This window comes from Aspergillus aculeatinus (assembly GCF_003184765.1).
Source record: "Aspergillus aculeatinus CBS 121060 unplaced genomic scaffold BO66scaffold_47, whole genome shotgun sequence".
Taxonomy (NCBI): Eukaryota; Fungi; Ascomycota; class Eurotiomycetes; order Eurotiales; family Aspergillaceae; genus Aspergillus; species Aspergillus aculeatinus.
In genome coordinates, this window is record NW_020291516.1 from 243099 (window position 1) to 263671 (window position 20573).

A 20573-nucleotide genomic window follows, 5' to 3' on the forward strand; every position below is an offset into this window, starting at 1 on the left:
ATCTCCACTCCGTCAGTGGGGAAAGGGTGACTCCTCGCTCATTTCAGGTTGAACCGTTGAAGTGTACTCCGTAGTAGTGGAACCAAGTGGGATGGATGGAAACTGTCAAAGAAGGACAAAGGAAGGAAGCACGTGGCTCAACAGGAATGAGGCTCGTCACGCTCGCGGTCGTCGTGTTTGGTTGCCTCAGGCGGGAACAATGACCGTGATGATTGATGTCGATGAGGATAACAATGATGAGGCTGAATGACCATTCATCCCAATTACCCACAGATGAACAGGCAAATAAGGTCAAGCCGGGTACGTATGATCCACCTTTCTGACCAAGATGGTCGATGATCGGTAACTTAGGAATCATGAATAATGGCGCACGCATACTCCGACTGACGGACGGACAGCCTGATCGGATGACGACGGAATTGACCCCCTACCGCAGGTAAGCAGGGTCATCCCGCCCACCGCGCCCACGATGATCCTCGCTTCGGATCTCCAACCAGAGCCAGAGCCCAAAGCGTTTTCCAGACTCTCATCCAATGACAGCATCAACCCGGGATCAGATCCCTCAGGGAGTCAGGATACCCAGATGATAGGGGCAGGCATCAGCCCCGCTCGTAAAAGCGGCGCGACTGGTCTGAAACAGGTACCAGTTCCATGCTCGGAGCTGCAAAGTATATAAGGTGCACCGACGGGTTCTGCATCCTTCAGGGTAAGAAAGAACGAGGCGTAAGCACTTATCTTGGCCCCTCTCCTCCTCTGCTTTTCTTTTCTGCTCTTCCCACCCCAACCAAGCTCGTAGCTAGACCTAGAACTCGATTCGATTGCGTCAGTCAGCCTTGCTGGCGTCCACTCGTTCTGACCCGCGTAGCCCAATAGAATATCCGCCGGAGCACTTAAGCATCGGATTCTGGTATCCCTGCAATGCGGGGGTGGTGCTCGAAAGCCCACTCCCGGCCCCTCTGTCTGCGGCAGCTGGTCACGCTGCGGTCAGCCTGATTCTCAAAGGTGTAGCATGCAATCGCGCGCACATTGGTCCGTTCGGCCCCAGCACGCGAGGGTCGGAAGTCCGGAAGCCAAACATGCGGACTGGACCCTTGCATCGGACCTTTGCTCGTCATCTTTCCAAAAGGAGCCAGACAACCTAGGAAAGGCCTTCGAAATGCTGCATTGCATTTACCCCTCCACGTGTGTGGGCCAATCTGGCCAGCGGATGCCCGCGGAGAGGAGATTGATTTGCTATCTCGAATGTTGGGGTTCACCGCAATGCCGCTGTCCGAGAAGAACTGGTCTCAGTCCCGCTGGAACAATCCTGGCGGGCGACGACGGGTATGAGCGGTTGAGAACTGAACGAGTTCAACCTCACAGCTCACTATTGGCCATTGCTTTATGAGTTCCAGGAAAGAGCTCGAGATATCAACTGGGTCCCATAGCTCAGTTGGTTAGAGCGTAACGCTAATAACGTTAAAGTCGAGGGTTCGAGCCCCTCTGGGACCATTTATTTTTGCTTTGTGACTATTCTCCTCAGAGGCCATCCCTGCCTTTTTTGGTTCATCAAATCGGTCTCGTTCGTAGCCCCAAAACAAAGCTGTTTGAGAGGGGTGCAGGTTGGGATGAGTTTCTTCCGTCCCCAGCGAGCTCCGCGGGAAGAGTTGGCGTCCGTCGGTCGTGTTTCGGGATTGATCAGGTCTCGCTGTACTCAGAGCCCTGTCTTCTCATTTCATGGTGTGTGATTGGAAGTGCAGATACATTGACACTTCTAGGAAGTTTCAAACTGTCTGAGGGAGGCGCGAGGATAAACGTGGTTCTGAAATTAGCTAGTGTCTATATGAGCTATGGATGGAGTCCAAGTGCTTGTCAGCATTTTTCCAAGAAGGTCGCAAGGCAGAAATTGAAACAAAATGAAATGGGCGGTAGGGGACCAATGAGAGCTATGCACCACTACAGTGTAGAAAGTGAAAGGAGAGGACAAGGTGAAGGTTGAAGGTAGGTCTATCTCCGACATCAAAGGCGTTTCCAGATAACAATAGGATAAGTAGCACCATCCAGCATCGACACTATTTGGCTCAAAAATAGGGGAGGCAGGCAAGTAAGCTCACCACTGATACTGAGCACCAAATATGTCGCCGAAGCATTTATCCCCACGAACATCGGCGGAGGCCCTTTTGGCCATCTGTGGAGTGGTATGGTTGCTGGTCGTCCTTGGCGAATGTCTTGCACAGCCAGTCCTTCCAGTCCCAATCACACCATTTTACGAAATCGTTCTTCTTTGACACGCAGCCGCAAGACCAGCGGATAATAGGAGTGATGTAAATGGGGAGGAGGCGGTCCTCATGCGACCAGCGAGATTCGCGAGTGGCGCAACCGATATACGCTTGCCCAAAGTCAGTTATAGTGATGTACGGTCGACAGGTAGGGTCGTGGTTCCTGACTCCCTCGACCATGATGATACGCCTGCAAAGGCCCTTGTGCCGCACGCCGACGGCGTAGAATCTGGACTCGGCTCTGACGATCTGCTCCATGATGTGTTGCCGGGTCTCCACGGCGAGTCGGTCGAGACGAAGACGGTCCATGGGGAACCCCGACATGAACTCCACGAGGATCAGACGCACCTGACGAATGCCTCTATTGGGAACTGGCATGTCGAGCGAATAGGATCCGCAGAATTGGGGAATATAGTCACTCAGGCCATGCTGATGCAGGTGTTGGTAAACCGCCGTCTCCCGGGTATACTCCTCCTCGACGCAGCGGAACGGATCGACTTCAGATTTCCGGTGGTTGTAGTACAGTGGATCATAGAACTTGGCGACTACCAGCATGTTGGCGAGGTCACCCTTAATGATTTTAACCAGCACCACCTGCGAAGTCGACCCATCGCGGACCTGTAGCACCCTGAGGGTCCGGAGAGTGAGTTTCTGCGTGCCCATCTCACCAGAATCCGGACTGTTCTCAATGCACCGAGTCAGAATGTCCGTTGTTATTCGTCGCTCCTGCTCGGGTCCAGACAAACGGAGGTCGAAGGTCTGCCGGGGCTGAGGCGGAAAGTGCTCGCGGACGGTGAAGTAAGAGTCAATATTAGCATAGGGGATGTCGGGCTTGAGGATACCGTGGCGGGTGTTGTAATCCAGCGAAGAACCCGGATCCATTGTGAATGGGATATAGTGCCTGCAAAAGAATGTAAAGTCCGAGGGTGGGCAAGGAGAGAGGGAGTTGTCGAAGGGTGGTCCACCTGAGACATCAATGGCAGTTTCCTCTGTTCTGCTAGCAACTTCCTTATTGTGATTGGGATTGTTTTTCTTCGAACTTCGGTCGCCACGGGGGTCCTTACAAAATCACCTCTTGCTTTCGCATCTTCCGGTCAACGCTGGAAGCATGTCAAGCACTTTTTGATAAGTTAGAGTTTGTGTCTTATGCGAAGTGGTCCGCGAGGCTGGTCAGGAGTGGAGGAGGTTAACACGGCTGGACTCGAGACACGAAGGACTTCGATGTGGCCCGCTCTTGTTGGCCTGTGGTGACAATTTGAAGGTTATGCTTATTCTCTACCATTGCAAAGGTACTATTGATCTTGTTGCCTGTGAATCCTCAGAGCTCGACCAGGCACATGATGGTATACCTATTGTAAAGTCATCTCGCTTGCCTTCCGATATCGTCGTGGACGGGCACATCCCCAGCACACGCTTCTGTTTTGTTGCCAGGGAATTTGACTGCCACACTCTCATATACGTGGCAGAACCAAACAGTGACGGCATCATTGACATTCTTTTTGTGAAGAAGCCCTTAGAGGACAAGAACCCGACTATCAAGCATTTTCGGGGAGTTGGCCAGGCAATTCCACACACGAACGTCGGCCTGGCATTGGTGCCCAAATTCCTTCTGATCTTCTATATGGGTAGGGGTGGACAAATGGAGGTTTCGAGTCTGAGTCTTGAGTACCCTGTCATGAAGAGATCATCTCGAGAAATATTTCTAGATCTCTGCCCTCAAATCTGGAATATTCCCGAGGATGAGCAGCACAGCGACCAAGATTCAGATTGAACAGCTTGCCATTCAGCATTCAGGTCTTCCTATCCCCCTTGGTCAAATTAACACTGCATGTAAGTCAACGCAGGCTGGATATCAAAGCAATATTCAAACACCCACTCGACCCAGATACTCGCAAGTACACCCACAACCTTCGACAATCTTCCATCTACACAAACACAAACCGAAGCACAAGATCACAATCCATCCAAGCACCCACAATATCCGATATCCAAGCATACCCACCTCCTAAACCCACCCGCCCCAAACCCCCAACCCAAGCAACACCACAACCATCAAGCCCACTGACTCCCCCACGTGCTTCTTCAACCCAGCCCCACCACCACTGATCTTCGTCCCCGACGTGACCCCATCCTCGTCTTCCTTCACCTCCAGTTCCCGCACTCCCTCCTCTCCAGCCACCACCGACCCAGCCCCCTTCTCGTTCTCATCTTTGGCAATCTCCTCCTTGACATAGGAGATATAACGCTTCACCTCCGTCGGAAGCGCCCCGTACCACGCCGGCGTGGCGCCCTTGCTGAAGTCGCTGGCCAGCGCGCTGCGGCGCGAGGGGATGAGCAGTTCGGCGAGGGCGCTGGGCGGGATCTGGGTGATGATCGAGTGGGGAGGCGGGGCGATGGTTGCGAGGGAGCGTTTGAGGTTGAGATTCAGGTTGAGGTTGAGGTTGAGGTTGGGATTGGGGTCTGCGTTGGGGGTGGGGATGGTTTTGGAGGGTGCTCTATTTGAATCAGCGGTTCTGCATACAGATCATAGATGATATGGAAGTGGCAGAAGGGGGGCCGTACAGTGATGTCAACTCGGTTGGGGTGGGCTCGGGGGCGCAGAAGGCGGGTGCTGCGAGAAGCAGAATGGGGCTGAGATGGAACTTCATTGTAGTGCTGTGCACTCTGTAGGTGTGGATTTGGCTGGGTTGAGTAGAGGTGGTGCGTTGTGTTGACTCACGGGAGGGAAGTGTTGCTATATCTCCGATCGTCAGTGCTATTGGTATCGCACCGGAAACTGTAGCAGACTGATGGAGATTTAATGAGCCTGTTTGTCTTTTCCGAACTCATTGAATCATGGGTAAACCAAAAGTCTCGGAGCGTGTTTTGCCTGGTTAGACCCAGTTTTGAGCTTGTTGATCAGGGACTGAGATAGAGTTTCGGGTCGAGTTCTCTAGGAGATTATGGCGGCCATGTGCTCGAACCAATCCATGAGAATGTACAGTATAAATGCGAATGGTAACCGCAATTCGATCATCTTGAAACGGGTTCTACTTGTGGTGAACAGGAGTTCATGCCGGTTTCCAACTTTATCTTGGTGTGGAACAGGTCCGTTCCTACTACTTCATCTGTGGTGGCGTATCACTGGCATACGACTATGGGGCCAGACCGTGCATTAATGTCTGTATGACTTGAAGAAAACTCAGACTCTAGTCTTCCAGTCAAATCTATAATAACCTGGTCCAGGGCTACGCTATACTATGAGAAACCTGCCGAGAGCCAAAACGCGACCAATTCCTCTGCCCATAGAGGCACTTTTTGTACGAACCTCATCAAAACTTATATTGTATCGATATCGATTTCCCACAGCACTAGGAATCAAAGGCAGTACTCGACAAGCTCGAGTGAGCCAGAAGCCGGTCATCGGCTGCCATACCTTAATTTAATTAAACTTCGCCCTGGGCGTCGATCGCACTAGACCCGGATAAGCAATTCCTCAGAATCAATTCAACCTGAAACACCCACCAACGTCAAACCGAAGACTCAAAAACGGGCATTTCCCACCTTTTTACCAGTCATGTCTTCCTCCCCTAGTACAAGGGTCGCGGTCGGATCGCGAACTACCCCATTGAGCCATTCTCCGAAGGACGAAACACATTCACCGTCAGAATGACCCTGGTTGCAGCAGAGGTGCAATGGCTGGTTATCTTCAGATACGTACGAGGAAATGTAGTCCGTAGCACCGCACTTTCTGCTCTTTCTCTCACAACCACCCTGATTTCCGGTATGCCAGATGTCCTTGAGTGATCGGCCGGGTTGGTAGGTCCAGGGTGCGGGGGACCAAGCACAGAGCACTTGTCCCTGAGAAGGCCCATAGTACCAAAGTCTGGTTCGCATGCCCTCCGAATAGTCAATTCACATGGATACATGATATCCATCAGCCTCGGAATGCCCAGTGCACTGGAAGCTCCAACATGAAACACCGTTGTTTTGAAACCACCACCCCATTCATGGTATAAACTTTGCAACCATCACCCCTCAACCCAGGGACCACCCTCCTCTCAACCTTAGATCGTTTAGATCTATAAACCCTTTTACCCCTCTGTGCAAAGTAATCCATCCCTCCTTCTACACTCCCAAATATCCCATCACTTCCTCCTCGTATAAAACTCATAATCCACCTAAAATGCCCAAACAAACCACCACCACCCCCTCTGCCTCCCGCAATCACAACCACAACCACAACCCCAAACCCAGCCGCACCCGCACCCGCACCACGATGCCCCTAAAAACCTACCTCCTCGCCCTCCTCTTCACCCCCTTCGCCCTGGCAGCCACGACCACCACAGCAACCGAAGCACTAGCCTCAAACCCCATCGCCCCGCGCGCGCCCGCATCCAGCGGCCTCCTCTCCGAGCTCCCCACCATCTTCCAAGGCGCGACCGAGCTCCTCAGCCCGGAGACGGTCGACAAGCTCGAGACGATCGTCAGCGGCGGCGCGGTGCTGCTCGGCGGCGACACGCCGCAGAACCTGCAGCGGCTGCTGTCCGGGCCCAACATCGACAAGCTGCAGCGCCTCCTCGACAATGCGGACCGTCTGCTGACGCCGGGGTTCGTCAACGAGACGACGCAGCTGATTGATATGGCGAATCCGGTGAGTTTGTCCCCCACCCCTCCGAGCCCTGTCTCTAGCTGGGGTCAGGTTTTTGGGTAGGTGGGATAGGGCTGGGCTAACTTGGGCGTGATAGATGATTTCAGATGTGGGGAAGATTATGAATGCGTTGATCGGGAGTTCGTGATTTGGTTTTGCGGGGACAAAGGGGGGTGGGGGTGGTATAGGTAGCTGGTCTAACCATAGGATATAATGGGTATGAATTGTGTGGTATTGCTCGTGTTGTATTGGAGCATAGGCGTGGTTTTGGTCTCCGGGAATTGGGGGGATTGCGGAGGGATAGGCGAAGCAAGACCTGGTCTAGATGAGTCTGCTGAGTGAACGGGTTCTCATGGTGAATTACGTACGCTACTGCTAATTGAAGACGATAAGTTGGAGATAGTTCCCAAAGATGCCAACCATAATTCTCATAGATATAACTATATCCCAGTTAAAACTCCAAGCAAGCATGTTAATCCCTAAGACATCCGCACAGACTCAGGAACACCATTCATTCCTAGATAACTTCAAAATATTTAAGCCATAGAGCTCCTCCTCTTCCCTATCCTTAAGAAGAATACACAACCCGTTTCCCCTCCCTCCCGCCCCTCCACTCCCCCAAACAGACCCTCAAAGGATACCCCCGCACCCACCCCGGCAACGCAGGATACACCGCGCCCCCAAACCCCGCCATCACCCCGCGATACCACCCCCTCGACCCCGCCGACGACCTCAGCCCGTACGCCACCCGCACCCGCGGCGGGAGCAGCTCGATCGTCACCCCGCGGAACACGGGCTTCATCACCCCCGCCATCCACCGCGGAAATAGGTCCGCCACGAGGGGGCTCCGGTGCAGGACCTCCCGCGCCACCCGATGCGACTCCGCCGTCACCGCCAACCGCGCCATCTGCCCGTCCCAGTACCCCCAGAACTCCTGGCGGGTCGCGGGCCACAGCTCCCCGAGGGTGAGGGCCTGCAGCACCAGCGTGAACTCCGTGTAGGCGCGTTCAGCGGTGCGGTAGTCAATGGGGCCGTAGGTGCGTTGGTAGAGGTCTGTGGCTGTTGTGTAGAGGGTGGCCGTTAGCCAGAGGAGGGTTTGCGGGCGGGTTATTCTTGGGGATGGGGTTTTGAGGGTCAGGTATGAGATGCCACCCGTAGTGGGAGGGTGGAGTTGCGTGAGCAGGGTCGCTTTTTCGTGAGACGTGCCGAAGACGAGGAGGGCGATTTGCTGGAGGGTGGTTTGCAGGGTCTGGGTGAGGTTGTGGGCGAGGCTGCGGCTGTGGCTGGGTTTGTTTTCGGGGGTTGCGAAGACGGTGTTGATGCCTGGGTGGGCGGCTTGGAGGAGGAGGGCGGCGCCGGCGCCGGCGAAGAGGATCCCCTCGCAGAGGATTTGAGGGAGGATCTCGAGCTTGGCGAGGTTGTGTAGGTGGGTGGTTATGTTCGTGATGTCTGTTCTGGTTGTGGGGTTTGGGGCATTGGTGATGACGGTACCACTACTGCCGCTGCTGCTGCTGGCTGTTGAGGGAACAGCGAAGATGTGTTCAGAAATGCTTTTCTCGTTCATGTTGATGGTGGTTGCCGTGCTGGGCCTTCGGGGTGGAGGCGGACTCGGTGGGAGGGGAGTATCCTCCGGGAAGACGCGATACATGATTGATATGGAGATCGAGTGAGGGTTAACTAGCTTGGCGCGTTGGCAGTAGGACTAAGTGCGATATTGGGTACAGCCTGCACTGCAGTGTGGAGAGGTGAAACTGGTGTTTCATTGAAGAGAATTGATTAATTTCAAAAGCCGTTGTTAGAGCGATCGATTGCAGTTGCATCTTTGATGAACTCCCCCAAAGTTGCCACCCAGTAGATCCCCGTTTCGTCGCAAAAGTGAGCGTTGCCCTAATCCGTTCAGGGTGCCAAATATCGGGGCTGATCGTCTTTGCCCGCATGGGTACCAAGCCCCTCGATCCCCAACGGGTTCCACAGTATCTCCGGCTGATCGGCAGGGTCAGGGTCCATGCAATTGCACTGGGTGTAGCACCGGAACCATCTGTGCAACCTCCATATTTGGCTCTTCACGGTAATGATACTTAGTGCATGGGCTTAGCCATCTAGCAAGGAACCAGGTGAAGTGCTTTTCATCCACCAGCATCTTCCACCGACCGCCCTGGCCATGGCCACAAATCCTTCCAGTCTCGACTCCGATGATGCCAAATACGCCTTGGGCACTCATCGGGGGCCCTTGCCCTCAGAGGGTGTCGATAACGAGCACCTTGAAAAGACAAGGAGCATTTCGCTCGAACCGGGCAAGCGAACGCGGACGCAGAAACTGCGTCGCCATTGGGGAAGATTCTGGTGCTGTTATGTCTTTGGAAGCATTATCTTTCTCGCCATCTTTCTGCCTATCTTGTACGGAATTTCCCGATTATGTGCTTCGAAGATACGCACCAGCTGACTCTCTGGGCAACAGCTTCCTCGTCATCCTCCCTGCCATCGCGCAGCGAGTGGTGGACGGGTCCACGCTGGTGCTCGTCCACGCCGACGTGCTCCAACCACGCCCAGACTCGATGATGCTCCGGATCGACTCAGCCCTCGACCTTCCCCTCAAGATCCCCGTGCGCATCGACCCCATCACCATGGACCTCTTCAACCGCGACCGACCCGAGAACAATACCTGGGGTAAAGCCTACCTCCCGTCGGCCCGCATCTACGGCAACACCACCCTCGCGACTAACAGCACCCTCACCGCGTTGAATGTGACCGAGTGGACCGAGTACGTCCGCAGCGTGGTGTTTGAGTCCCACGCCCCTCTCTCAGTCAGGGGCTCAACGACCGCGTACATCGGCAAGTTGAAGTCCCACGTCACCATGAACAAGGACATCCACCAGACCAGTATGTGGCCCCTACGGCATGCGATGGGAAGTAACAAACTAACGGCCCATGATCGGGGTGATATAGCCCTCAACTCCTTCAAGGGCTTCTCCATCTCGGACCCGCAACTCCTCCTCCGCGCCCACGACGATGGAACAAACCTCCTCGCCAACGCAACCCTCCCCAACCCATCCGCCATGACTTTAGAGATTGTGCGTCCCCCCCCCCTCCTTTCCCCTGCCATCCTGAAACCCCCACCACAGCCAACTAACCCATACCCCCCTCACCGAGAGAGCAGGGAACAACAACCCTAAACCTCTACAGCAACACCCTCCTGGTGGGCAACGTCACCCTGGACAGCCTCACCCTCACGCCAGGCAACCACTCCACCCCGGTGCGCGGGGTCTTCGACCTGGGCAAGGTGATCACCAACCTGGGCCGGGTGCTCCGGGACCAGCGCGCGGCGATCAAGCGCGGATGCCTGGATCTGACGACCGTCGGCACGGACGTCACCTATGAGGGCGTGCAGGTGCCGTACTACACCGAGGTCATGCGGAACCTGACCATGAAAGCGCAGGTGCCGCTCGGGAAGCTGGTGGAGAATACCCTGCGCGGGGTGTTGGTGCGGAACGGAACGAATCTTCTGGCGGGCTTGAATTTGACGACTGTCCCGGCGTATGTGCGGAGTGAATGAGCTGGGTGGGGGGCAGACCTGGGAGGACGGTCGTAATGCTATTGGGGGCCTGCGTTTGGTGGGTGACAATTACTATTGATTCCGAGAAGTTGGATATATCAATTGGGTTGGTATCCCAGCTGGGCGGTGGATATATAATTCGTCCTGTACTTTACACTTTTGAACCCAGATACACAAGCGGGACTTGTGAGAGGGACTACTAGTACCTATATTCATTCAATGCGATTGATAGTGCTATATCTAGCTCTCCTGCCCAGCACATATTTTTTCTATAGTTACCAAAAGGGCTTCGATACCCACAGGGTTATCCTCGTTCCTACTGTCATCAGCTGCTTCATCTGTGCTGGAACATGTAACCATCTTTCCCAGCCCTTTCCATCAAACAGGCAAGATGGCCGAGTTGGTCCAAGGCGTCAGGTTAAGGTTACCTTAGCATACAGCTTCCAAAAAGCTTCCTGATCATCGTTTGATGGCGTGGGTTCGAATCCCACTCTTGTCATTACCTTTTTTGTTTTTGTTTATTCCGTGGTAGCCGGCGATAAGGAGAGGCTCCCTCGGGAGGGAGGGACTTCAACTACACAATGAACGTTCAGTACAGCTCGAGCTGTATTCCATGCAGGTAACGCCCGGCAGGGTAGCTGAGCATGTATGAACGACATCCCCCCTCATCGTCCGGTCGGCAGCTATGCCATGCATCATGCACTCTACCATTTCTGCAGTGCAGCAGTCACCAAAATCCAGGCACAGAGATGTGATGTTACACGTACAGTCGCTACTAGACCGTCAACCCTCCAGAAGTAGTCCGTCCACAAGACCCCCGAAAGTCCGTCATGAGAGCACCCAGACCTAAACCCGATGGTGACGATGCCCACCGAGTATGATTCAGGTCCAATGTCCACATACCTGGAGCCAAGCAACACCCCAGAGCATCCCCGTAGCAGAACGCATCCCGCCGTCCTCGAAAAGTTATACGCTCCTGGGTCAAGTCAAACCCACCATACCTCCTACTCCAGCCCTCTAGCCCCCTATTTCTTGAAATCAATCCCTCACCTCGTCTGAGAAAACAGCCCGAGCGTTCCCCGGGTCCCCTTCAATGCCGTAGGTAAAGCACGTTGGACATGACGGATCATACGTCAGCATCTTCACGAAAAGGCCGGATTGGATGGATCACCGTCGCCTTGAGATGATTAATCCCGCACTGAACCCGAATGTCGATTGGCCGCGGAGAAAAGAGGAGATAACGGGGTTGCGGACACAGACACGGGCCAGGGGGGTATTCAAGAGAAACCCCTACAAGCGTAAGCGTATGTATCCCGGTCAGGGGCCCTGGGGAACCATGCCGGGGCTGGAAGGCGTCGTTAACCGTTCACCTTAAACACCAGAGTCCGACTCATCAAGATGTTGCGGAATGTCGGTTGCGGCGCACTAGTCCGCAGGCTCTGCTGACTACACGGCTCTACTATTTATAACATGGATCTGTCAATACGAGCGAGTGCCACTTCCCTGAAAGCTGAGAATTGGCCAATTTGTAGAAACTGATAGCAAGGTTGATCCTCAGATCGTGACATTCAAAAAGTATATACAGCGAACGGTCGTTATCATGCAAAATGCTCTATAGCAAAGATAAGCAAGATAAAAGAAAACGGGGAAAAAAAGAAGAAAAGAAGTGGAAGGCATCAAAGGCAAACAACCGACGATGTCCGATTTCAGCTCAAGGTGATACGACAATGGTGGCTCCCTCAAACTCCAGATAGTCCAAAGTAAAAGGCATTGGGCAAATGTGATGGTTCGCAGAAAATATTATATAGTTATGCTAGTTGAGTTGGACGTAGTTTGCTGAAAAGACTGTTAGTGATTGCTTGCCTTGAAGCGGATTTGAGTTTGGCCGGCGGATTGTATCTTACCTGGAAATTGTCCCTCCCTGCCGCTGACACGTCCGGTCCACCATTCGTTCTGGTTGTCGGTTCGGTGGATAATCTCGATGACCTCGCCTGCAGAAAAGCTGAGGTCCCCGTGCGCCTGCGCCTCGTAATCGTAGAGTGCGGTGACAGTCTCGACGGGCGCGCTAAACTGGGCGGGCTTGGGCTTGGGGGGCGGCGGGGCGGGCTTGCTCTTGGCCGCAGCCGTGTAACTGCTGCCGGCCGCGCCCGCAGTGTATGGGGGTGGTGGGTTCTCGACCACATCGGGGTCCTTGTGTCGTGACGGATAGCCACCTTTGTTCTCCTGGGACAGCTTGTCCTTGGGTCCAAACTTTGACCCTGGCCGGCGTCCTCCCGTGGCCTTGAAGTGCACAATCGTGAGCGCCTCCGCCTGCTCCTTGACGTCACCGCGCTTCGCCTCGAATGCCTCCTCGATGTCCAGCTGCAGGTTGAAGTAGCCGATGTTGATACTCTGCATTCGTTCGTGGAGGGTGTAGAAGACGTTCAGTTGCATGTAGTAGAAGGATTGGAAGAGCGGGCGGATGAACTCGGCTTCGAGCGCAAAGAGTTTGGGTAGCTCCTCCTTGAGCAGGTCGTTGTAGTAGTTGTATTCCTGCGTGGCCTGCTCCACGTCGTTTTCGGCCTTGTAGAGAGCTTTCTCATCCTTGAGCGATTTGTCCTTCTTGTCCTGTAGTTTCTTGAGCGAGTTGTTGTGGCGATCGTAGTCCAACTTCTTGTGGTCCCGTTTCACAGCCACCTTGCGGATGACCTTGATCACTTCCAATAATTGTTCCGCAGGACTGATGACGCGGGTCTCAATCATCTCCAGCTCGGGGACGAGGGACTCCTGCAGGTCGCGCACGATTGCCTCGTATTCCTCACACGCCCTAATTCCTTCCGGGTTGCCCTCAATAGTGTAGGTACTGGGGTCTGATGCACGGCCGGAGATAGGTTTGTATAATTCCGTCATCGCCTTGGAAAAGCCGATTTGATGGTTCAGCATGCCTGCCAAGTCGGTCAGCAACTGACGGTGAGGGGTAGGGAGCCTGGAGAGGGGGGAAGGGGACGGGAGTGGGATGGAGCCGAAAATTGAGAAATGCGGTCATACCATTGATGGCGTCGAAATACTTCTTCGACTCATCGTGGAGCTTTTTTGTTTCCTTCTCGAGTTCCTGAAATCTGCGCTCCGCATCCTGATAGACCGGGTCCTTGGTGTTTTCACCAATGTTGAACCGGGCCTTGAACTGTTGCGGTGCGCGAACAATGCTCTTCTGAAAGCCTTTCAAACTCATCTCTGATTTGCCGCAGGTAGCGCAACCCCGCGGAAGGAGCCGGTTTGGATAGAATGGAGGGGTGGAGGTCGTTCAGTACTGGACTGAGATGGTAAACAAGGGAATTAACACGGTCGGAGAGTCTTCAGGAGAGCAGAGTGGTGGAAAAGGGAAGAAGTGGGGGGAGGAGTTCCTTTTGTTCAGCACCGTCACTAGTTAGACTAAGTAACTTAAGGTAATTCGAGAGCCGGTGACGGTTAGACTGCGCTTCTCTCGGGCTGGGCACCGTGGCTGAGCTATGACATAACTGTGGCTGAGGACAGCGCGTTCGGAAACTCAAGGAAAGAATGGAGGTTCAAGGGAGACTTGAGTGAGTACGGTCTACGGAGTAGTGTGATCATATCCAGCAGATTGACTGCAATCCCAGGTGAGCCAAACCTTATATCCAATTCTCGCTCATGCTCATCTTCAAGGCAACAATCCATGTACTGTAGCGCAGACCCTGGGGTAAGTCGATCGCAGCTGGTTGTGGCAAAGAGATCGAAGCGTAGGGCCGAACGCAAATCCGGGTCTCGGTCACTCACTCCCTCCTCAGCCTATGCCCCCCATGGATGGATGTCATTAGGCACCAGAATATCTCTCATCTTCTGCCCGCTTCTGTCTGCGACAGGTGCGTGACCTTTTTGGGCCTGAGCCTGAATTATGGATGAGGTATGAGGTACAGTACCTCTTGAAACTGGGGAATCGCCAGCACGGAACCCATCTGCTTAATCCGGGGTCGAAGATGCTTTGTTGATTGTTCGTCATCCCCCCTTGCCATTCTTAATCCATTAAGACAAAAGAATGTTATGCCTGGTGCTTGATGCCTTAGGCTCACATTTGTGGAGAGTATGTACAGTACTCATATCGCCTCTCGTTGCCCCGTAACTCCATATTGAACAATCGGACCATCCCCGATCAGCCTCCGAACTGGAGGATTCTACGTGATCGGAGTGATATGCACCTCCAGCCCCTCCTCTCCACTAGCCCTACGAACACTTCTCCGTATCTAATCATCCTTTCTCCGACCTCGCAATGCCCCTGGGCTGGCTCTCTAAACACCGAAACCGCCACTCAAACGGGAAATGCCCGGAGTATCTGACAAATCCGATCGGGGCTAGCGGGCTCGGCAACTAATGATATAACCGGATCCAAACTTTTTCCTCACCCAGCGAACTCACCCGCCCCCTCCCCTCTGCTGCTGTCATTCTGCATCTGTTTCATCTCACTGTCCATCCAACCTTTCATGGTACAGTCGCAGAGTTAACTGCATTATGTCCAGTATGACCCCTACTGCCTTGAGACAGGCATCCCGAGCCTATGCGCGTCGCTTCCAGCATGGCTCCCTGAACTCCTTCCTGCCCAGACGGGCGCTCGCCACCGGTGGCATTGTGGCCCGGAGATCCTATGTCACCGAGACCAAGGCTGGAAATGCCCAGGTTACGATCGATACCGCCATCAAGCAGGAGCAGAAGGCTTTCGCCAACCAGACCGGCGTCAAGCCCGGACGCGTGGAGCTACCTAGCTCCAGCGTCTCCGGAGATGCCGCGATGAGCCCGACCGCGGGCATCTTGAAGCAGGCTACGATCATGGATCAAGGAACGCGACCCGTGTATCTTGACATGCAGGCGACAACCCCGACCGATCCCCGCGTGCTTGATGCGATGCTGCCCTACCTGACTGGCATCTACGGCAACCCTCACTCGAGAACCCACGCCTACGGTTGGGAATCAGAGAAAGCTGTCGAGCAAGCTCGTGAACACGTCGCCAAGCTTATCGGAGCCGATCCCAAGGAGATCATCTTCACCAGCGGTGCCACCGAGAGTAACAACATGAGCATCAAGGGTGTCGCTCGGTTCTTCGGTCGCTCCGGAAAGAAGAAGCACATCATCACCACCCAGACCGAGCACAAATGTGTCTTGGACAGCTGTCGCCACCTCCAGGATGAGGGCTTTGACGTGACATACCTGCCCGTGCAGAACAACGGTTTGATCCGCATGGAGGATCTTGAAGCCGCCATCCGTCCGGACACTGCCCTTGTCAGTATCATGGCCGTCAACAATGAGATTGGTGTCATCCAGCCATTGGAGGAGATTGGCAAGCTTTGCCGTTCTAAGAAGATCTTTTTCCACACCGATGCCGCTCAGGCGGTCGGCAAGATCCCCCTGGACGTGAACAAGCTCAACATCGACTTGATGTCCATCTCCGGCCACAAGATTTACGGCCCCAAGGGTATCGGAGCGTGCTACGTCCGCCGCAGACCTAGGGTTCGTCTCGAGCCTTTGATCACCGGTGGTGGTCAGGAGAGAGGCTTGCGCAGTGGTACTCTTGCTCCTCATTTGATCGTCGGTTTTGGTGAGGCCAGTCGCATTGCGGCACAGGATATGGAGGTATGTTCACGTTCTTTATTTCTTTTGCCGTGTCTCGCGTTGCCTGAGTGTCTTTCTGTGGCGCATTGGCTATGATTATACGCTTTAACTGTATCACCATCTGAGTGATCGCGGGGGTAGCTACGTGCGTTTGCATGTTCCCGCGGCTCTATGATGTACATAGCAGGGGTGATGAGCCGAGTTGCCTGCCACTGATTGGTGCCGATCTAACCTTGCGTGAGAGATGTATGCTGACCATCATGACTGTATAGTATGACTCGAAGCACATCTCCCGTCTCTCGAAGCGTCTGAGCGACGCACTTCTTGGCATGGAGCACACCACACTCAATGGAGATGCTACCCGTCACTACCCGGGCTGTGTTAACATCTCCTTTGCCTACATCGAGGGCGAGTCTCTTTTGATGGCGTTGAAGGACATTGCCCTGTCGTCCGGTAGTGCTTGCACTTCTGCCTCGTTGGAGCCCAGCTACGTCCTGCGGGCGCTTGGTAGCAGCGACGAGAGTGCACACAGCAGTATCCGCTTTGGAATTGGCCGTTTCACGACGGACAGCGAGATTGACTACGTGCTCAAGGCCGTCCAGGACCGGGTTACCTTCCTTCGTGAGCTGAGCCCGTTGTGGGAGATGGTGCAGGAGGGCATTGATCTGAGCACCATTGAGTGGAGCCAGCACTAAAACCTTTCTTTCTTTTCACTTCTGCGTCTCAGAATGACTGGAATGTGGTCGGTCGGGCAGCAGGCGCAGACATGTTCACTGGGTTGTTTGCTTTTTCTTATCCACGATATCAGCGGTGGTACGGCGTTCGGATAGCGTGTAACATTATAGGCCTGGGATGATCTAAGTGAGATTGTATAGAGAATGGATCTTAATGATTGATTGAGATGTGTTGGCTGGTTCGATTTGTAGGTGTAGTTGGTGTAAGCGGAGTGTATCATGGTAATTTCGGTTAATTTGGAAGGCATTCGGGATGGCAGCATAAGAATCAGCCGAGTGACATTTTAGTTTATTGATCGTCATGATCTAGTGAATTGCAAAGTGAGAGTCATTATGCGGCTCCAGCGTTGAGGCACGTGGGCAGGCTGCAGCGGAGAGCAACTACCAACAGGAAGAGTGGAGATGTAGTGCAAGATAGGAGATTTTCTGCTAGAATGGACTGCAGGAGACAGACAGTTCAAGAGCACGAGGAGATAAGCATGCTTGAATCCGGAGGAATGAGTAATACTCGTACTCTGTACTGTACTCAGTGATGCTGAGAGATTGGCCCCGAGGTGGCCCCGAGGTCGGGGTATTCATACTCGGTAACTTACAATAAGGTAAGGTCCCTCAGCGTCAGACGGTCCCTCACCGCAGACCGGAATGGGGTGGCGTGGGTGGGAGCGAACACGCCCCAAGACTCGCTTAACCGCCCGATCTCGCACTCGTCCCCCTCTTTGCCGCCCTCCGGTTCATTCTCTAGCACTCAGACTAGTTCTCCCCCGGTGGACACCCCTTTCGCTCACACCCAACGCCACCGTTGGTGCTTCATACTTACTCCATGCTTCATCCGCCAGCTCTCCCCATGGGAACTATATCTCATCCGCCAGTATCAACAATGTGAATCGGTCTATTGATGAAAAGATTCTCATCTCTATATAGTCTTGCAAACCAATTCCCACCCTTCCCATCTCCCTGCTTCAGGTCTGTACCACGACCATGGCTATGACCACCACCTCCATCGATCCTCGACAGGCAATCCTCCCTCTCTATAAGTCGAAGCCGTCCCTCCTGGTCCGGCCCACTTGACTCTGGCCGTCTGTCTCGCCATCCACGGATTAGTTGACCTTCCCTATGTTCACCTCAACCCAAAACGAGCAGGATGAAATGATGACTACCCCTGTCTCGTGTCCGCACGGCTTAATTCCCGCTGGAAATCAGCTCATCGCCGGTCTTTGTCCGGATTTTCACGCTGATTAATTCACCCCTCAACCCCCCCCCGGTTATTCGGTCTCTGGATGGAGGTCACAGTCTGCTGCCATTTAACTTCCCGGCATATTGCCTTTCTCTGTTTTGCTGACTTGGTTTGACCAGGCGTGTCCTGTCTTCGTTCCTGGTAAACTTCTTCTCCTCCTCCCCTTCACACCCTCCGTGGCCTTCCGTGGCAACCGAGATTTATATTCTAAGAAACTCCGAGTCTCAAACCGCCTTCCATGCTTGTTTTCTTTCCCTGCTTTTCACCCCTGTCATGGTAGAATAGACGCAGATTTGTTTTCTTGCCTCTTCTTCTTTTGCTTGCCACTTCCTGGCTCTCATACAACACATCCTGACACCAGTCAGACCGACTCTCCGCGGTTGATCCCTGACCCATTCGAATCTGGCCTGGACTCGACCAACTCGGTTGTCACACGAGGTTCGCCCTGCGAACATTTGCACTGGCATTCGCACAGCCATTTCGGAGCTTCTTCTCCTTTCGTACATCAGGTTCCAGATACACGACTGCCAGCTCTGCTTTGCGGGTCCTTGAGCCTGACGAGACATTGCACGTGAGCAGCAGCAGCTTCGAATAAAATAAACCGTTTGTCTGGCTGCTGTGGTCCTCCTTCTCATTCACCTTAAATCCCTTTTCAGGTGCTCTTCTTGGCACTACTGCAGTATCATCATGCTTCCCCCAATTCCAGCTCTGGCAGACTACGGCATCTCGCCAGACCATGGGTTCCTGCCACCCGAGCCCCCCATTGACGTGCTTCCCGACCCATACTACGCTCGATGGGAGTGGATTGTGTCCAACATCCAGGCCCTCCTGATCAGCCGACGGATCCGAGAGGCGGTGGATCATATGCCTATGCTATCTGTTTCATACCTGCAGGACGACAGCGAGTGGAGGAGGGCGTACGTGGTACTGGTGTTCATGCTACATGGTTATGTCTGGGGCGGAAGCAGGCCCGCCGAGGTTGGTGACACGGAGACCCCTACGAAGTGATACATCCTGAGCTAACAATGGTGGTGGGTCTCCAGAAAATCCCTCCCCAATTGACGGTGCCGCTGTTCGACGTGTGTGATCACCTGGGCCTGCCGCCAGTCGCAACCTATGCGGGCGTGTGCCTGTGGAATTACAAACCGATCTTCCCCGACGAACCGGTGGATGACCTGCGTAACCTGGACAGCATCAACACCTTCACGGGCTCCTACGACGAGAAGTGGTTCTACCTGGTGTCGGTGGCGATCGAGGCTCGTGGGGCACCGTCCATCCCGCTGGTGCTACAGGCCATCGCGGCTGCCCGGGCTGGCAACAGCCTCGTCGTGACCGAGTGTCTGCAAGGACTGGCCGAGGTGATCGACGAGGTGGGCTCTCTGCTGGAGCGCATGTATGAGCACTGCGATCCGTACGTGTTTTATCACCGCATCCGGCCATACCTGGCGGGCAGCAAGAATATGGCGGACGCTGGGCTCCCCCACGGGCTGCTGTACGACACTGGCCGTGGTGAAGCAGAATACCGGCAGTATGGTGGGGGCAGCAACGCGCAGAGCTCGCTGATCCAGTTCTTTGACATCGCCCTGGGGATCGAGCACCGTCCCACGGGCGAGACCACTCGTCCTGGTGGTACCGCCGGTGATGAGCAGAAGGAGGGGGTGATCGGGGCGCCCCGCCACGGGTTTATCCAGGAGATGCGCTCGTACATGCCCGCGGCCCATCGCCGGTTTCTGGAGCATGTGAGCGCGGTCGCCAACCTCCGGGAGTACGTGGAGGCGCGCCGCTCGGACAAGGCGCTGTGCATTGCGTACGATGCGTGCCTGTCGATGCTGCGCGTGATGCGCGACAAGCACATCCAGATCGTATCGCGGTACATCATCATCCAGTCGCGCGACGCCCGGCCGGGCCGGCGCGCCACCAGCCCCAAGCGACCGCCCCAGCAGCAGATGGCGCAGCCGACGAACCTGGCGACCGCCCGCTACGGGGACAAGGCGGACCCGAAGAAGCTGCGGGGCACGGGGGGCACCGCGTTGATTCCGTTCCTGAAACAGGCGCGGGACGAGACGGGCGAGCCAGCCATTGACGCGTGGGCGCGGCGCCTGCTGAGCAACGGGCCGTCGGAATCCAGTTTTGCGGCGCTGAGCAAGGTGGGGGAGAACCACGATGGGAATCTCCAGGTGGTGGGCTTGTCGGGGACGTGGGCGGCGGATGATAGTGAGGGAGGGATATGTCATTGGTAGGGGCTGTCATCTTTTCCATTTCTTTTCTACCGTCTTAGCAAGCATTGAGCGATTGATTTTCATGACTGTATCTCATGAGAGTGAAGGTGGTGTGGGGGCACCACAAATTGGCATTCTACTCAGTATGTACACCTGTATAGACAGATCGGCCCAGATTGAGCAACAAACAAGCCTTTTCTTTCAACTATGACCATGTAATTCCTGATTGTCACACGTCATGGAGGTACATTTCCGATGTCAGTGGTTCAGTGGTTCCTGAGAATGACGTCGATGGAGGAGGGGGGGAAAAAGGGGTGGCTTGGTGAGGTGACGTCATTGGGGGGGGG

The 20573-nt window shown here is 54.5% G+C and overlaps 8 protein-coding genes and 2 non-coding genes across 10 annotated transcripts in view; 6 read left to right on the forward strand and 4 right to left on the reverse strand.

The window, feature by feature from the left end:
• Positions 1–1417: 1417 nt before the first annotated feature.
• BO66DRAFT_t257 lies at positions 1418–1491 on the forward strand. The gene has a single exon. It is a non-coding gene; the product is annotated as a tRNA-Ile (tRNA).
• Positions 1492–2129: 638 nt separating this feature from the next.
• BO66DRAFT_441736 (uncharacterized protein) lies at positions 2130–3140 on the reverse strand (the record flags this gene model as incomplete). Its single annotated transcript, XM_025651353.1, has 1 exon — positions 2130–3140. One exon carries the CDS (start codon positions 3138–3140, stop codon positions 2130–2132), a length of 1011 nt encoding a protein of 336 aa, XP_025500665.1.
• A 1123-nt stretch (positions 3141–4263) lies between these two features.
• On the reverse strand, positions 4264–4906 carry BO66DRAFT_441737 (uncharacterized protein; the record flags this gene model as incomplete). The annotated part of the gene is made up of 2 exons (XM_025651354.1): positions 4264–4753; positions 4821–4906. 2 exons carry the CDS (start codon positions 4904–4906, stop codon positions 4264–4266), a joined length of 576 nt encoding a protein of 191 aa, XP_025500666.1.
• A 1700-nt stretch (positions 4907–6606) lies between these two features.
• Positions 6607–6894, forward strand: BO66DRAFT_282476 (uncharacterized protein; the record flags this gene model as incomplete). The annotated part of the gene is made up of 1 exon (XM_025643082.1): positions 6607–6894. A coding segment is annotated over one exon (288 nt), but the record flags the coding sequence as incomplete, so codon positions are not given.
• Positions 6895–7495: 601 nt separating this feature from the next.
• BO66DRAFT_287288 (uncharacterized protein) lies at positions 7496–8353 on the reverse strand (the record flags this gene model as incomplete). Its single annotated transcript, XM_025643141.1, has 1 exon — positions 7496–8353. A coding segment is annotated over one exon (858 nt), but the record flags the coding sequence as incomplete, so codon positions are not given.
• Positions 8354–9049: 696 nt separating this feature from the next.
• BO66DRAFT_380700 (DUF3712 domain-containing protein) lies at positions 9050–10441 on the forward strand (the record flags this gene model as incomplete). Its single annotated transcript, XM_025645918.1, has 4 exons — positions 9050–9285; positions 9347–9768; positions 9835–9959; positions 10046–10441. The coding sequence occupies 4 exons, from the start codon at positions 9050–9052 to the stop codon at positions 10439–10441; spliced, it is 1179 nt and encodes a 392-aa protein (XP_025500669.1).
• A 385-nt stretch (positions 10442–10826) lies between these two features.
• Positions 10827–10940, forward strand: BO66DRAFT_t258. Its single transcript has one exon. It is a non-coding gene; the product is annotated as a tRNA-Leu (tRNA).
• A 1038-nt stretch (positions 10941–11978) lies between these two features.
• On the reverse strand, positions 11979–14128 carry BO66DRAFT_356226 (amphiphysin). Its single transcript, XM_025644876.1, has 3 exons — positions 13469–14128; positions 12346–13365; positions 11979–12277 (listed from the first exon to the last, which is right to left on the reverse strand). Exons 1-3 carry the CDS (start codon positions 13650–13652, stop codon positions 12255–12257), a joined length of 1227 nt encoding a protein of 408 aa, XP_025500670.1. The 5' UTR covers positions 13653–14128; the 3' UTR covers positions 11979–12254.
• Positions 14129–14944: 816 nt separating this feature from the next.
• Positions 14945–16734, forward strand: BO66DRAFT_441742 (IscS subfamily cysteine desulfurase; the record flags this gene model as incomplete). The annotated part of the gene is made up of 2 exons (XM_025651355.1): positions 14945–16060; positions 16312–16734. The coding sequence occupies 2 exons, from the start codon at positions 14945–14947 to the stop codon at positions 16732–16734; spliced, it is 1539 nt and encodes a 512-aa protein (XP_025500671.1).
• A 1960-nt stretch (positions 16735–18694) lies between these two features.
• Positions 18695–20573, forward strand: part of BO66DRAFT_414077 (IDO-domain-containing protein) — a gene marked incomplete at both ends in the record, with an annotated part of 2752 nt that continues 873 nt past the window's right edge. The window contains 4 exons of the mRNA XM_025649451.1: positions 18695–18985; positions 19051–19131; positions 19234–20154; positions 20334–20338. Of these exons, the coding sequence (XP_025500672.1) occupies positions 18695–18985; positions 19051–19131; positions 19234–20154; positions 20334–20338 (1298 nt within the window). The remainder of the gene's footprint in view (positions 18986–19050; positions 19132–19233; positions 20155–20333; positions 20339–20573) is intronic.